The sequence below is a fragment of the Cyprinus carpio genome, chromosome B7, assembly GCF_018340385.1.
Source record: "Cyprinus carpio isolate SPL01 chromosome B7, ASM1834038v1, whole genome shotgun sequence".
In the NCBI taxonomy this organism is placed as follows: domain Eukaryota; kingdom Metazoa; phylum Chordata; class Actinopteri; order Cypriniformes; family Cyprinidae; genus Cyprinus; species Cyprinus carpio.
In genome coordinates this window covers 39,563,697-39,580,939 of record NC_056603.1, presented here as the reverse complement: position 1 = coordinate 39,580,939, position 17,243 = coordinate 39,563,697, and the positions used below count along the sequence as shown (strand labels likewise).

The window sequence follows — 17,243 nt, the reverse complement described above, 5'->3', positions numbered from 1 at the left end:
ATTGAATCATTTATTCAACCGGTACATTTGAACTGATTCATTCGCGAAAAAAGTTCCATTTGTGTGTGTTTGAACGCTCGGAGACAGTGCGACGGTTTATACTGCTTTTGAAATTGTTTTCGTTGGCGAAGTAAAAATAGACAATGTAAGTGGTAATATTGTCTAAAATGTACGTTAGGCCTACTCAATATGATGTCTTTTATTTACTGAATATCATATAATATTTGATAACTGAATATCGCCTCTGTGTTGACTTCGGCTTGGCCGTATAACGTTAGGCCTACTAATAAGAACAACATCAGCAGTTTTCTTTTTACCAATGCTTTTAGTGTGACTTATCCCTTGAATACTTGCGTTTTAATAACTTTATTTTGGACATAAAAGCTGACATTGGCTTAGAGATTTAACGTTAGTTAAGCGCGAATGCAGTAGACCATTACAAATCAAATCCCCACACTCAGTAAGATCAAATTTAAAACTACAAGTAAGCTTATTGCAGTATATATTAAACATATAACGTGTAAAAAGCAGTATTAATAAGAAAAAAAATCATCGTGCCACCCACTAAAACGTTCAAAGACATTAGTCGAAGCGCGCGAAATTCCCTGAGCAATTTTTACAGAGGCCAGATGTTTGCTAAATGCATTGCGATTATGTGAACAACATATTGATGGAGTGAAGGGAACGAATGTGCAAAAATATTCATATTTTATTTTGAGCCAAGTCCCAAAATATCTCACAAAAAACTCACTATTGTTCTAAATATGCAAAGTATACAGGTACAAGCAGTATGCTTTGAATTTCTAGAAAAGACTTTTCTATATATTTGGAAAGGCTTAATATATTTTTATACCAGACTTGTTAAGAGATATATCTATTTTAACGTTCTCCACAGTAAGGAGTTGTACCTGAGGGAGAGCAGGAGGATGGGAGAAGTCCAGGAGGCACCGGTGATGTGGAGGTGAGTGACATACAAGCAAAGATCAGAAAAATGGTACACATGGCTTTTCATTTATTTATTTATTTACACTTCTGTAGAATTCAGAGACCACTCACTTTCAGCAACCTAAGTACAGACCCCATTCATTTTTTCCTTTCAACAAAACCCTTTTATTAAACCCTTTAATTACTAAATCAGCCAGCTCAGAAATGAATTAAAATTAATGAAAACATAAGACAAGACTGAGTACTTAAACTTTTGATTAAATTAAGTGTTAATCCATGACACAGTACGCAGATTTAAAGGGTTAGTTCATCAAAAAATGAAAATTCTGTCATAATTACTCACCCTCATGTCGTTTCAAACCCGTAAGACCTTCGTTCATCTTCGGAACACAAATTAAGATATTTTCGATGGAATCTGAGAACTGTCTGACCCTGCATAGACAGCAACACAACTGAGGTTCCCAAAAAAATGTTTAAAAAAAAAATAACGACTTTATTCAACAATTTGTCATCACACTGGTGCCATTTTGCCATTTTTGGGTGAACTTGACGTGAAATATATTATAGATTAAAATTTATTGAAAGTATAAAAATATATTTAATACAAATACAACAGTCTTTTTGTATTAAAGTCAAGATGCTGGCCATTAAATCCCCAAAACTTCTTAAAAGGGCACAGGAAGCATACAAGAAGTGAAGTGCCAAAAATGGCAAACCAGTCATGCCTGTTAAAGACAAAAATGGCAACAACCTCACTACCGACCAAGAAAAAGCAAATGGGTACAATACTTCCATGAAGTACTCAACCACCCAGAGCCAGATGACCCTGCTAATCCCTCTGCAACAGGTGACATTCTCGATAGCCATACTAGTACCCCAGGAAAGCCATGAAAAATGGAAACACTGCAGGAATTGATTCCATCCGTGCAGAAATGCTTAAGGCAGACCTCGATACCTCATGCAAGGTTCTCACAGACCTCTTTAGAAATATCTGAGAACAAGAGACCATCCCAGATGACTGGAATAAAGACCTTACTGTGAAACTTCCCAAGAAGGGTGATCTTCAGAGCTGTGACAACTGGCGTGGCATCACAGTTGCTCTCAGTCCCATCAAAAGTTTTCTGTAGAGTTCTTCTATACAGAATTGACCAAATTATGACTTTAAACTAGCAGGATTCAGAAGTGGAAGAGGTGCATAGACCAGATCTTTACATCACTGAACAATGCATCAAGTGGAACTTTGGAGTTTCACCAAAGTTTCGCTGATGAGGGTGTTCCACAGGAAAATCAAATGCAGCGTCATTGTAGACGGACACTTGTCAGAATGGTTCCCCCTACAAATGCAGCGTCATTGTAGACGGACACTTGTCAGAATGGTTCCCTGTAAAGTCTGGTGTGCCGCAGGGCTGTATCGTCTCTCCAATCCTCTTTGTGGTCACAAACGACTGGATAATGTGGAAAACAACAGCTGACAGACCCAGAGGCATCCAATAGACCCCCTTCTCACAGCTTGAAGAACTTGACTTTGCCAGTGACCTTGCTGTATTCTCCACAAAATTCAAACATCTCCAAGAAAAGACAGACAGACTGAACAGATTTGCCATGCAGGTGGGCCTGAACATCAATACATACAGCGTGCTGCAAATGATCGAGCCAAGTGGAAACATATCACTGATGCCTTATGTCCCACTCAAGAGGAAGAGGTATAAGCCAATAAGTAGTTCTTCAGTGGTTATTCCATAATTATACATGCCTTTTTTTTTCTTTTTTTTTAATAATTGAAATATCAATCACACTGCGGCGACTGCCAGTGAGTGCAGACAGTGAAGTTCACATGTCGCCTCATGATACAATTGGGTACTATAAGGTAGGTACACCTGTTAACAACTGAAATGACTTGCAACCACACTGATTCCAATGAACAGCATTTAATGGAATTGTTCACACCAAAATGACAATTTTGCCATTTACACACCCTCATGTCGTTCCAAACCTGCATGACTTCCTTCTGTGGAATCTACTTCTGGGAAATCTTTTTGAATGTAAATGGGCATCAAATGTTGTTTGGCTTCCTGTGTGTTTTTTTTTTTTTTTATATATATATATACTTAGTAAACAATCCTTTTAAGGCTGTATTTGTCCAGAAGGTTTGTATAGGTCCTTCTATTCTGGATTAAGCCATTATTCTAGTAATAGAGTCTGGGAATGTATACTTTTTGGGAATGAAGCCTAGCAGAGGCATAATTAAATGTGCTATATTAGAAGTTAATGCATTATTAACTATATATCTGACCCTGTCACAAAACCAGTCATAAGGGTCAATATTTTGAAATTGAGATTTCTGCGTCAGCTGAAAGCTGAGTAAATAAGCTTTCCATTGAAATATGTTATAGGAAAATATTTGGCTGAGATACAACGATTTGAAAATCTGGAATCTGAGGGTGCAAAAAATCTAAATATAGAGAAAATAGCCTTTAAGGTGTGCAAATTAAGATCTTATCAATGCATATTACTAATCAAAAATTAAGTTTTGATATATTTATGGTAGGCAAATTTACAAAAAGTCTTAATGGAACATGATTTTTACTTAATATCCTATTGATTTTTGGCATAAAAGAAAAATCTATCATTTTGACCCATGCAATGTATTGCTGGCTATTGCTACAAATATACTTGTGCCACTTATGACTGGTTTTGTGGTCCAGGGTCACACATAATAGTTAAAAATACTCAAACTACTCTCAAGCAACTGACAAATCTGCAGATTCAGATTTAAGTTAATTAATCAAGGCAATGTGCTGAACTTCCTTTGAACTTTGTTCCAGAAAAGAAACTGAAACTCATTCCATAAATGCTGACAAATTAGAACACTTAGGAAACCAGATTCCCGAAAACATGTCCTTACAATGCAACATAAGACATTGAATAGACACTAGTCTTCACAAGTGAGTGTCAAAACAAACAGGACTGTTACGCTGTGTCTTTATTTCTGGCACTGGGCAGGAAAATAGAGCCCACGTGCAATTTCTAACGTCTAATACCTGCAGAGCTTGTGGCATTAGCTGAGCTCATCTGTGGGTTTTAACAAAACAAATGTTAGACATTGGAGCCGTGACACTAAAGTCACACTCAGAACTGCAATGATGCAAATGAAAGGGAACAGTTCATTCTTAGGCCATAGCTGGTATGGATAACAGGCCTTGACATGTCAACTGAACTTGCGCTGCGGTCATTGCCATTATAAAGGCTTTGGACAAACACGAATTACAAGCACACATTGTTTTTGAGTATTGAGCAGTCAGTGGTTCTCAGCTGGTTTTGTTTCAAGACTTTACACTGGACATCGAGGATCAAAGTCAAAAGTAAACTGAAATGTTCTTAAAATCCAATATATTAACAGAAATATAAATGTATGGTATTACTTTAGTATAGGCACCAATTCTCACTATTAACTAGTTGCTTATTACCATGCCTATTAATAACATTTTAGCTGTTTTTTTAGTACTTATAAAGCACTTAATCTGCATGACTATATTCTACATCCCTAATCCTACTCAACATCTAAACTTAACAACTATCTTACTATTAATAAGCAGCAAATTAGGAGTTTTTTGAGGAAAAAGTTGTAGTTAATGGTTTGTTAATAGTGAGAATTAGACCTTAAAATAAAGTGTGACCAAATATATTAAAAATGCTTTTGTAATTTTGTAAAACCAGTAACTACTGATCTATAATAGAGAAATGGATTGCTCATGACATCATAAAAAGTGAAGCCACTTTGTTGTAATATTGTTTTTTATTAGTAAAATAGGCTTACTGCAAATGTCTAGAAAACAATGTGCACTTTAGTCATTTATTTAGATTAGTGCAAGTAACATTTAATGTAGTCTATATCTTAAAGTCTATTTTTTTTACCATAATAGTTGCTAATAATTTTCGCAGATGAATGCATGCTATACAATCTATGTTGGAATAACAAGTATGCAGTCTCATTTGGCTGCTTAAAGTGATAGATTAATGTGCTGCAAAATACAGTGGTTCTTATTGACAAATAATTGCATGGATTATCTCGTATTTGTATGCACGAAAATTCCTCACAAAAAATTCTACCTAATTTTAGTGGTAATGAATTTGGAGTGTTTTAAATGAGCGACTGCGTGCCTGAGGTAAAACATTGCCCAAACCATCTCATATAAGGGCTTTCTGTGCAATCTTTTTGATTACAGCCTTTCGTCGCTCTCAGTAAACGATCCTCGAGCAATGCCAGGAGTCACTGTCATACACAGTAAACACCTTTTATACAGAACTAGATTACACGCCTCTCATTAGCCAGTTGTACATTCACATTCCTGTGTTGTGTTGTTATACAGAGGAACCTTGCAGCTCAAGTTTACACTTTAACTGTGTATGATTAAATATATTTAATTTGAAATATCTATGTATAGAAGTTCTTAGCATTATTATACAGAACGTCCACCCAGAGTAGGTCATTTTTGTGTATGTGTGGGTTCCTACTTTTTTTTTTTTTTTAAATTTAGAATTTTTTTTTAATGATGTTTTATTAACAAGGTTCGGAAGGAGCACGTCAGATACTTAGCCTAATTAGCACAGGTGGAGCTCACTTAAGATAATCAACACTAGGGTATAAATACAGCTTTACAGACTTACCCCTATCCATTGACGGTTTATCAGCATCTCCTCCACTTAGAGTTCATTTTACACTTATGTGGGGGGGGTACTCTAGGTTCGGGCCATTCCCGAGCTCGGAGCCCTTCCCCAGACAGCACGCCAAATATGCATTATATACTTCAGCTAATTATATGTTAGTGTGAACTTGTGAAGTAATAAATAACAAAAAATTTAAAAAATTGAAACAAATTGAAAAAAAAAAAATTAAATGATTTGTTTGTGGAAACATCCATGCACAGAATTCACACACAAATTTAAGCATACACACACTATGTGAACGAGATCCATTGTTTGGACACATTGGACGGCAACATCTAAAGAAGTGGGAAACTTTATGTCCTTTATTATTTAGTTCATGTTTATTTCGCCACTTTATGCACAAAACAAATTGAAGCTCCTTCAAGTACTTGTTCTCCAAGGGCATCAGAAAACATTGCGGCAATAGCTCCTTTAAAGGGCTTGTTTGTTTGCATGACTGGCTGTCATTCAAATGATATACCTCTAGGCCTAGTCTTACTCAATAACAGATGAATGAATCTGATAGCTGCGTGCTGGTGGCTCTCAAGTTTTCCATAAACTATCATTCTGTTTTTCTACTCAGAAACGTGATGACTAATAGAAGACATCACTGTAATTGAAAGCACACAGATAAACTGACAAGACACGTTTGAAATTACTTCACATGTTGGGTTTTGAAAGCACAGTTTGACTTACTTTCATATAATGCAAAAGTAGATTCATGAACATATTTTCAGGCAAAGGCTTTTTTTGTTTTTCTTGATGACTTCATTGTTTAGTGCTCATTATGGTCTGGATGGGTGGTAGATTTTACAGTCCACAGCCATGCTGACTAAATAATATCAACACATGGGGCTTCACAGATGATTGACACCAAGTGAAAGCCAACAGTGCATCTGCTCTAACTACCTCTCGCAGAGGTAATAACTCTTCCATAGTAAATTAACTTTGGGGGTCTTTGTGGGACTCCGTTAAGGCCCTTTCATATGAATTTAGCATTCCCCAACATTGGTGATTCCAACCTTTTCTAGTTTTGCTGGTGTGACCCATTCAAGCGTAACCCAACCTGATATTAATCTTGTTTTGTTAATGAATTTTGATCATTCCCCTAACTAGTAACTACAGTAGTAAAGTTTACATCATGGTGAGCTACAGTAGAGTGCCGTTTTTGTAGGACGTTTTTGGTAAAACAAGGTTGGATGTTTACAAAAGCTCAATTTTTGGTAAAACAAGGTCGGATGTTTACAAAAGCTCAAGATATTTTCATGTTTTAATCTACAAAAAAACAAAAAAATACATCAAAAAGCTTTTATTTAGCAAAAGCTTTTAATCAACATTAGTTAGCAATAGTTGCTAGAATAGGTTGTCCGGGACAATAAATGTCATCATGTTTACCAGGTAAAGTAATTTACTCTAGTCTGCTGCATTTACTCTAGTGTGCTCTTGCAAACTAATCTGGCTGAAATTTTGGGGGAAAAGACTGAAAGAGTTGTTTGAAGCTTAATGGTTGTGATGTTGAAGGTGGTGTAGTTTGTTTCGCTTTTTTACTTCTGGCGATCGTATTTAGGCTTTAAAATTCATAAAAGTTGTGTTGATTTGTGAAGATTATCATGATGAATAATGTGTAAAAATTACTTTTGTTGGTCACAGAGCTCTACATTTTCTGCAATAACCCATAGAAAAATCCTTCTGGGTTTTTGTTGAGGGAACCAAGGTGAGGCTAACTTCAGGGTAGGCCTACAAAAATACGTCATTGCTACAGCCAACCTTACCAAACCACAGCTATTTACCAGCTAGCTAGATAGGGTGCTGACATGATGGCATTGAGCGTATAATGTGATGTTGATTCTTTTTTGGTAACAGGAAGTGGAATGACGTGACCTATCTTTGGGACAGGTGTGTTCTGCACGCCAGTGCCACCTGCATTCAGCCTACATGTAATCCCCATTCTGCACGCTTTTGCCACACTTGCATTGTTCACATTGCTGATTTGTGAGCAGTCAAACACTTTAGTGTTTAGACAAGAACATCTGCCATGTGTGGCGGCTGCCAACAAGAATCTGAAATATGTCAGACAGTCGGATTTGCTCTGAAATTCAAGTTAAACTATGACCAGCAAGTATTAGCGCCCGGAATAAACAACAACCTCTTGTGATAAAGCTACATAAAACTCTGAAAGAGTAAACAGTTTAATGTGTAATCCTTTAAATAAAATGTTTTATGGAAAATGTTTACTTTTTATATGAGCTTAATCTGCATGGAAAAGCTCACATTTAAACCATTTATGAAGATGAACTGTTATGACTTCAGTCACTGAGACATCCAACAGATTCATAAGTCTCCTGTGACGGCCAGTTAACTTCCATTCCTCTAGAGCATCCCATTTGTCCCATTCCAAGCATTCTGGAGGGATTCCCTCTTCCGCTGCTTCCCTCTCTAATCCTCCACTCCAGGAGGCATCTATATTTGGAGAAAATTGTGAGAGCCCCAGTCCAGATGTTTTGCCAGGCCAACACCTGCTCTCAATACAAGTCAGCAGGGAACAACTAGCCCACATCATGCACGTCCTCAATGCTCTTGCAAACCTCAGTCCCATCAGCTTTTTTTTTTTTTCTAGGAGCGGAGAGGCACTGCAGTGTCTCGCCTCAAAGGCGCCTGTGGCCTCTTTTACTTATACATTACAGCAAATGAGACCACTTGGCTGTGATCGTTAGATGAGACCTGGTAGGTGTATCCAACAAGGATTTGTAGCTGTTTCATCTTACTGTTTATTAAGTTGAGATATCCTGTTCAGAACCCCGGAAGAAAGGCGAGACTTCTTGTTTCCCCATTTTTTTTTCTCAATGGAAGGCATGTATTACATATGAATTGGCGGAATCACACAGTGTATCAAATTATACAAGCTGACATGCTGAAGGCAAAGCCAAATGATGACGAACTTGAACTGCCCTGGCCTCTACAGTGACATATCTGTCTATTGAGGTCTGAAGAGAGAACCAATTATTGCCACTTAGCATTTCTTTACTATAACATCTGTTTGTGGCACAAAATTTATTTTCAAGGTTTAATATTTCAATGTTAATCTTTAAAGCTGATCTCTTCTGGGATGTCCTGTCATGAATAGAATTTCCTATTAAATGATTGAGTGAGCAGTGGTTTATTAATGATTAATATTTTAAGGGCAAGATTTTTTAAAACCATTTGTTGTTTTCTGATGAATTTTGATTAAAATAATATATTAGAATTTGCTCTTTTTTTAAGGGCAAGATTTTTTAAAACCATTTGTTGTTTTCTGATGAATTTTGATTAATAGATTTCGTTAAAATACTGTATTTTTAGTGTCAAAATAACATTTACAAATATGTAGGGCAGCTGCATGCTATGTTCTTGATGTAGTCTACTGATGTAGTCTTCTACGCATCAAAAAAATAAATAAAATCAAGCTAATTATAAATGTTTTATATATTTGTTATATGGTAACGAAACTTAATTTAAAATTTGAACATTTTATACAGAAAGAAACATAGGCGTGGATGAATTTTCATTTCATACCGTTACACCCTGACTGGATTAAATAGCTTTTAAAGACTAGTGGATATCATTCATGAGAAGCTTTAGGTTGAATTCATGAATTAAGACGTTTATGCAACTTGCATGAGGGTTATACAGCATTTCATGGTGCTTGATGACAGGTGCTAGTCAGAGCAACAATGTTCTTACATATCTGCAGAGGAGCTATATTTATGGCCTCTAGTTTCAAGTCTATATATGGTCCAGGCTGTAAAATGACTTTGACAATGTAAACCAAAATTACATTTTGGTACGTCAGGGCAAGCCAGATAAACCCCACAGTTTGGTCAGCACATTTGCAAGCATGCTGTCCTGTCTCATGGCACTTATGTGTGCTTGCATTACTGTGGCTGTGACGATCCACAGTACTCAAGGGGCTGATAGAGTTACTTCCACGTGTCAGTGCTGTTTAACCTAAGGTGTTGTTATTAAGGTGGTTAACTAAAAGCATACTGACAGTTGAGGAGTGAGTGTTGTTTTTACTGAACTGCTGCTCTGCCATGGCAGCTGTTGACCTGAAAGAAAAAAGTTTACTCTAATGGCCATTACAGAACCCCTTATGGCAGTGCTAAGAATAAATGGCAGGGCTTAATTTATAAAGATGAATGAGATTGGGCTAGTAAATGGAACAGATACTTTTTTATTGATGCATTTGTGCCGTCAGTCTGTATGAATAGATTCTATTACACTAAACGTTATGGAATACAGGGCTCCAAACAAAAAAATCGAGTAAGGTGACACTGGCTCCTATAACAAAAAAACTTAGGAGCCAAATAATTTTTTTTAGGTGCCACAGAATAAACGTGTTTATTTTATGATTATTATTTATTTATTTATTTACATTTTAACATTTCAATCATACTGTCATGTTCTTCTATCCGACGATAACATAGAAGAACCTTTTTTGTCTAAATGGTTTCATAAAGAACCTTTAACATCTGAAGAACCTTTCTGTTTCACAAAAGATTCTTTGTGGCGAAAGAAGGATCTCCAGATTATAAAGAAAGAGATGGTTCTTTAAAGAGCCTTTGACTGAATGCTTCTTTGTGGAACCAAAAATGGTTCTGTGAAGAACCTTTTAAGCACCTTTATTTTTTAGCTGACTGATGAGCTTATGGACACTTAATGGTTATTCTAAGGTAAACTGTATATTACGTTGCAGTGTTTACAAGCTTTACAGGTTTTCCGCAGTTTGAAACACTGAATGAGCTTTTACATGAGACATTTCAGTAAGTGTACTGTAGGATCTCTTATAAAATAGCCTATATTTTGATGTTAATTTATGTTCACTATGTACTATATTAGTAAAGAGAAAGATTAAATGGTTTCACTTGCCCTAGGCGCTTAATAAAGCGACCGCGCCTGCCGCATTAAGGCGCGCCAAAACTGTATTGTTTGAATTTCGTTATGAATTCGGAATAATTTTAAAGCTGGTACTTTTTATTAAGAATTGACAAAGCACAGACCTTTTTGCGATTACTGGACGGCAGTTGCACTTCAAATAATGAAGTTATTAAAAGAATTAAAAGAACACAGACCAAGATCTTGTTTAGAAGAAGCCATATTAGTAATTATTATAAACGAGAATTGTTAACGATGTTGCCAGTATTCACACAGCTGACAGCTTTACCTGTTCTAGTTTGTTCAAGTTGTGCTGTATTTTCTACAGTTTCCCTTCTTCCGTCTCCGTCATGTCTCTCTCGCTGCACAGCGGAGCTGCGTTTATCAGACTGTGTGCGTCAGCACTGATGTGCGGCAGAGATGAGGACTGTTTGAAACTCTCTTTTTCCACTAAAACTTTAATGCGCATCGTCTCAGTTTAATACGTGAACATAACAAAAGATTGATCGCAAAACAATTAGGAAAAAAAAGGCATTACATTCAATTTTTTAAGTTATAACATGTAAAATATATACCCAGATAGCAATAACACTCGGGCTTGATTCTGGCTGAAATGCGTCTCTGTCGGTTCAGTCTCGGCATCGGTGAGAAGATAATGGGCCAGAGCCACGCCGACTCTACAAAACACTTCTGGCTGACAGACGGCACACTATACATGTGCCGATCTCGGCTGAAAGCTGTTGTACACGCGGCAGGTCGACACTCGGTGTAGTTGTGTGTATTAACCTTCGGCCCGAGTTCTTTTTATCACAGACGGGGCGCTGCTAGAATGGAAGCAAATCACCGCCGGAGAAAACTTTTTTAGCGGTTTCCTAGGAGCTTTTCGGCGGGTAGTTCGCCAGTGGCGACCTCAGCAAAAACGTCACTCGCAAATTAATATTTATGGTCGCAAATGCGACTGTTAGTCGCAGTTTGGAGCCCTGATTGAATAGAATGCAAACTAGAATGTAATAGAAAACATATATCTTAATATTCTATCTTAATGTCACATTGTTCATGCCACATGCAGTGTCCAAAGTGGGTGACTAGTTTTTGTTTTCTGTGTGACAGTCTGCAAAGCCAACTTTCTATGCATGTCACTTATCCTTTACAGATCATTGTAAATGCATGTTCTATCAAAATCTAAATGTTATAAACTATAGCGTTTTCTTCTGACCCAATTTAAAAACCAATATTGCTGAAATATCTGCATTTTTGCCTCATGTCCAGTAAAAATGTTGTTTTGAGGATTTTTACACTTTATGGATGCATCAGCATATGAAATTTAGTGTTTGCATTCTTACATACTTTCATAACATACTTTATAGGTCTTATTGTTCATGCAGAATTTAGGATATATAGTCATGCAGTCACAAAAAGTAATTAATCTTCTCTATATTTATTTCAAATAACAGCAAAATCCAAAACAAGATATAACCAAAAACAGTAAACAAACCAGAAACATTAGTGGCACCACAAAGTATTGTACATACAGTAACATCATTTTAGATTCAGTAACAGACATCTTGCCTGATATTTTTTCGTGTTTCATAAAACTTTACAGATATGCTACCAAAACAAATGGATAAAACCTTAGTGCCTCAAAAAGCCATCAAAATCACACATAACCTCACAGAGAATGGAGTAATATAGTGTTCTTCCCTTCATTTCAAACAAACGGATTACTGATAACCATCTCTGGCAGGAAGTGCTTTGCTTGGTCGGTAAATTGTCTGTAATTAAGTATAAATATGAGTGTTTATTTCAAGTTAGAATAAAAGGTTAGAAAAACATATTTAACAGCATATTCAGCAGAATATAAAAAGCTGGAATTGTAATATATGTACATAAGACTCTCCATTCAACAAAAACACACAGGTGACACTTTTGATGCTTAAAAAATAATTTACAGAACAACAACTCTGTTACACATGAGTATAACATTCATAATTGGAAAAAAAAAGTTTTTGCAAATATATATAAAAAATACTTTGCACACTAGAGCATAAGGTTGTCTGCTCCAAGCTTTTATGTGTCGTTAAAACATAATGCCTTTAGCCTAGTTGTTTAAAAATCTGTTTGTACGGAGTGCATATCAGTAAGTGCAAATTATTTGCCTTTTACACATTGTGCATCTTTCTAAACATTTGTCAGATTTTGGTGCTTGTTTTGCATTTTAACAGCAGCAACAGTATTTTTGTTTTGGAGAACACACCTCTTTTCACTGCTATTTTGACCCCGAGCTTATGTTTAGTGCTATTGCTTTGTCTTAGTTGCATGTAGCAGTTTGTTCCGCAAATATCAGAGTAGTGCATTGCATCATATTACCAATCACCTGAAACAGAAACTCAGGATCAAGTTTTTGAGCGCAGGTAGTGGGATGCAGGAAATTCAGGGCAGTGTTTTTGTACGTCACTGCTCAGGTGCAGTTTCTCAGGAGTCTTTTGGATTTTCAACAGGCACTGGAGGATTTACTATGGTCCTACTAATTGCACAGTGAGTCTCCCTGCAGTGAGAGGTGGTGCTGATGAGTCATGTAGAAGAAAAAGGCTTCATGCATCTGAGATGCAGCTCTGGATTTTATCAATCCATAGCTGGGCATTCTGAGCATCTGCTGCACAGAAGTTGTATACTCGTTTAGTGGTCTTCAGCTGCAGGGACAAAGAAAAAGAGAGAAGAGATTTTAATGTACTTCTATTAAGCAAGGACAAACATATAATATTACTATTAACCTTATTTTACATGGTAAGTACCAGCTTTTCTAGCATAAGGATGGCACCTACTATAAATATTAAGGATAGGTTTTTTTTTATCAGAATATTACAGGTACAACAGCCATGTGCTTCTATTGTTAGTGTAGTCACGGCTGAGGGAGTACAGCAAATTCCCTTTCAAGGGAAGTCTGTTTACTCTGTGGCCATGTTTGCAGCGCCTCCAGGCAGCTATTTCAGGCATCCAAGGCCATATCCTATCTACTTGAATGGGAAAATCCTTAAATCTCAAAAATAGCTTGCCATGGTCACATCTGAACAACACATTTCAAACCAGCAACAAAATCTAAAATGGACTGCCCCGTGAATGTTGTCTCTTGTGCTCACATTAACAAAAGCTTATAATTCAGGCTGGACCAGTCAATTCACACGTGCAGTCCTAAACAAGTGTCTGGAAACGGCATTTCCATCGCAACCGGAGCAGCAGCAGTGACACAATGACTACTGACTGGCTCTTTTCTTTAGAAGGTGGGAGTTATTCTGCCATATTTTGCACTGCACTTTCTCCCATTTAGAGTAGTATGAATGCACCGTCTTTTTACATCTATACAGTCTCAGCCTCAGATGTCACAAGGCACACAAAATGGGAAAGTATTTAGGAATCTTGAAGTCGTTATCACCTGATTAGTTAAATTCTACAGGATTTTCGGGGAATGCATTCTTTCATGAGTCATATCCTTTAATGGTTCACCTAGAAACAAAGCTGTTGTGATGCAAAACTCCCTTATGGAAGAAGAAAACCATTTTGTTTACAACAGTGACAATGATCGCATATCAGGATCAACTAAATGCTGAATTTTCAGAAGTATGTGAAGTTCACAGCATAGACTCTGAACAACGCTCTTGAATGAATGATTTATTGGTTGCATGGTGGTGAATTATTGTAGGGGCATAGACTTTACACCAATTTTTATGCTCCAAATGTGATGCTGAATAAAGCGAACTATATTAGGTTGCATTATTTGCCTGTCAGATGGCCTCTTGAGTGGTTCTTGGCCAGCCAAAGCTGCTTCTGCTGTCAGTCTGAAGGTCTGGCAACGCAAGACTAGGTGTATCTAAATGTCTTGGATAAAGCACAGTCTCAGGCACTGCATTGCTTCATTAACTGGTGGAATACTTACATCAAAGAAAGCCTTTTCACTGATGTGTTTGGGGGCTCCAATAGTTGGTGTGGCAATCAGAACAGATTCCACTTCAGCCAGGTCAATATAGCCACGACAGCTTGTATCCTCATCCGTCTCATAATACCTCAGCTATAGGGTGTGTCAAAATGCATGACAAATAAATAAATAAATTAAGGTACAGACCAAAATACAAAAATGTAATAAACGACTCACCTGATGTTTTGTTACGTCAAGTACAAACCACCTAGCTTTCCAAGCTTTAAGTAATGCCCCTCGCTTGTACAGGATTCCCTCAAATGATCTGTATAAACAAAGAAATGATGGCTTGTTGGCTTTCTCTATAAAGTTAGATTAAGTGGAATCAAAAGTGTCGTCTGTCATTGTTACCTATTGTCTTCATTCTTTGGGGTAAACTGATTGTAGAGCGTTGCTGCCCTGCGATTAACCCCATTGACTGCAGTGGGGCTGCTGTCTTCTCCGAGGCCGCTGTCAGGTAGTTGCAACATGGAGTGTCGCTGATAGGCCTGCAGGTTGGAGGTGGGGACCAAACCAGAGATGGACACTGACTGTTTCCGCAGCTATGAAATTAAAAGGGCAAGAAATGAGGCCAGTATATCTGGAGAAGACACTTTGCTACTTGCTCACATAATGTACACAAATAAGGATGCTTCCTTTTTGCTTTCCTAAGGCCTTTTTACCACTGCATCCCCAAGCCGTACATAAGCAGCTTTGTTTCTACTGCTTAAAGCTGCGGCTCTTGATGGTGATGTGATATTGGGGTTTCTATTAAGAATCCCCATCAATAAGTGACTTTTGAGAGTTGGTCACTAAAAATCATTACAGATTTGTTATAAAAATGTAATTTTAAGTCGATATTCAAATTGTAATTTACACAGAAGAATCCAAACCCCAAAAGAGCAGCTATAAACTACTTAAATTGTCTGGATTTAAGGGTCAGTATCAATGCTTAAAGGTTAATATGCGCTTGAAATAGATACATGTTGCATACATGTGTGATGTGTGATGTCAAATGTACAATTTGGAAAACAAAGCAGGTACGTAAGAAATGCCAGTTGAAACTACATTTGTGAAGCAAAGTGGAACTAAATTAGCCGGACAGAGAAGCAGCACTCACATTGCCCTCCTGTTTGAGGTCTTCTTGGATGCTGTCTAGCACCTTCTCCAGCGTGGTGTACCAGGGCTCAGACTGCTGCCCCAGTTCTCCCTCCAGCCTCTCAATGTCCTGCAACCACACAAATCCATTTTAAGGCTTTCCTTTACTGGTGCCTTTGATCAACCAGGAAATCTTTGGGTTCTGCTTATTTTTGTCCATGTATTTTGATGGTTGCTTGCTTTATAGTAGCTAGTATAATTCCTGCTATTCACAGATAACGTCAAAAATGGATGAGGAGATACAGATTGTGCTTTGAGAAGTTCAGAAACACTGAATAATGGACACATCCAAAAGGAAAATCATGAAAAAGCATGGCGTGGAAAATACAAGGTATGCTCTGAATTTTTTCAGCTGCGTGGTGCAAGCAGAAGAAACTTCTACTCATTCTTCTGATAGATGCATCCTTTCACTCCTCAGATCGGCTGCAATTTTACTGCATCGTGTAACATTTTCACTTTGATTGCAGGAGGATAAGGACTTGGTGAGAAACTATTAAAGGACAAAGACATATGGACTCACAGCCAAGAGTTTGGTGATGGCATCAGGCTGGGCACGGCTGACACTGCTGTAACATGGCCAGACGATCCTCCTCTTGGTGGTGGCAATGGTGCCTGACTCTTCTGTGCTCTGTGAGCGCACCGCAAGCATACACCAGTCATAAGAGGGGCCTGTGGATAGCGTCTCCCCAGTGTAGAACTCCCATGTCGTCAGATTGGGGATCGAAATCAGCGGTTTCAACACTGCCTAAAGGGAAAACAAAGGAATCATTATTTGTTGGATTTTTCAGTTCTGACTTTACATAAAGGTGCTGTAAGTAATATTAGTCACCGTAGAATTTCTGCCAGAATTAACCACTGAATTAATGGCCCTCCCTCTTTCCAAAATCTTATCCTATGAAGGTATTGGTCTACCATTATGCATGTTTACATGCACTCATTTTCTGAGTCAATTTTGTCAAATGGATGAATCCGATCGGATTTCAAATTATGAAAGTTCAGTTTATATAAATTTTACAATCTAATTCACATTTAGTCATTTACATGTTCATAACAAGCATTCTGAAGAAAACTTTAACATATACGCAGTGCCCAGGCACCATGTTCAGAACCAGAGAAAGCCACCATGATAATGTCATCTGCGCTAAAAAACAAAAAAAAAGCTGCCATATTATCAGAAGAGCTTGTTTAGCAAATGTTTAGTAAATATTCAGTCTCCTTTACTGAACAGTCCGGAAAATGTAAATATACATACGCACGTTTAAAAAACTGAAAACATACGCAAAACATAAAACATATGGAATTAAGTATTTACATGCTTAATTTTTTTTCTGTTGATTGGATTATTTCAGCTCTAACACACTTACAGAACTTTGAAGAAGCATGATGCTTGTTCTTTCCCAACCTTAAAATCTCACAGTTTCAAGATTACAACGTGTGACCCTCTCTCCAGTGTTTGGTTGTAAGAAAGGAATGGGGGGAAGAAAGAGAAACAGCCCACAGGGCCCTTTGCTCTCACTAAACTTCATAAAACATGTTTTTGTTGGGCTATGGGTGACTCGCTGAACTTATTCAC

At 37.4% G+C, this 17,243-nt stretch overlaps 1 protein-coding gene and 1 long non-coding RNA gene across 3 annotated transcripts in view; one reads left to right on the top strand and one right to left on the bottom strand.

The window, feature by feature from the left end:
* The first annotated feature begins 26 nt into the window (after nt 1–26).
* On the top strand, nt 27–16,844 carry LOC109061750. The gene is made up of 4 exons (XR_002012966.2): nt 27–145; nt 896–961; nt 15,886–16,001; nt 16,138–16,844. It is a non-coding gene; the product is annotated as an uncharacterized LOC109061750 (long non-coding RNA).
* LOC109061746 (myotubularin-related protein 13-like) overlaps nt 11,983–17,243 on the bottom strand; it is a 132,483-nt gene continuing 127,222 nt past the window's right edge. For both annotated transcript variants that reach the window (XM_042728612.1, XM_042728613.1), the window contains 6 exons: nt 16,191–16,415; nt 15,633–15,740; nt 14,885–15,075; nt 14,711–14,798; nt 14,495–14,626; nt 11,983–13,253 (listed from right to left, as the gene is read on the bottom strand). In XM_042728612.1, the coding sequence (XP_042584546.1) occupies nt 13,155–13,253; nt 14,495–14,626; nt 14,711–14,798; nt 14,885–15,075; nt 15,633–15,740; nt 16,191–16,415 (843 nt within the window). In that variant the 3' untranslated portion in view covers nt 11,983–13,154. The remainder of the gene's footprint in view (nt 13,254–14,494; nt 14,627–14,710; nt 14,799–14,884; nt 15,076–15,632; nt 15,741–16,190; nt 16,416–17,243) is intronic.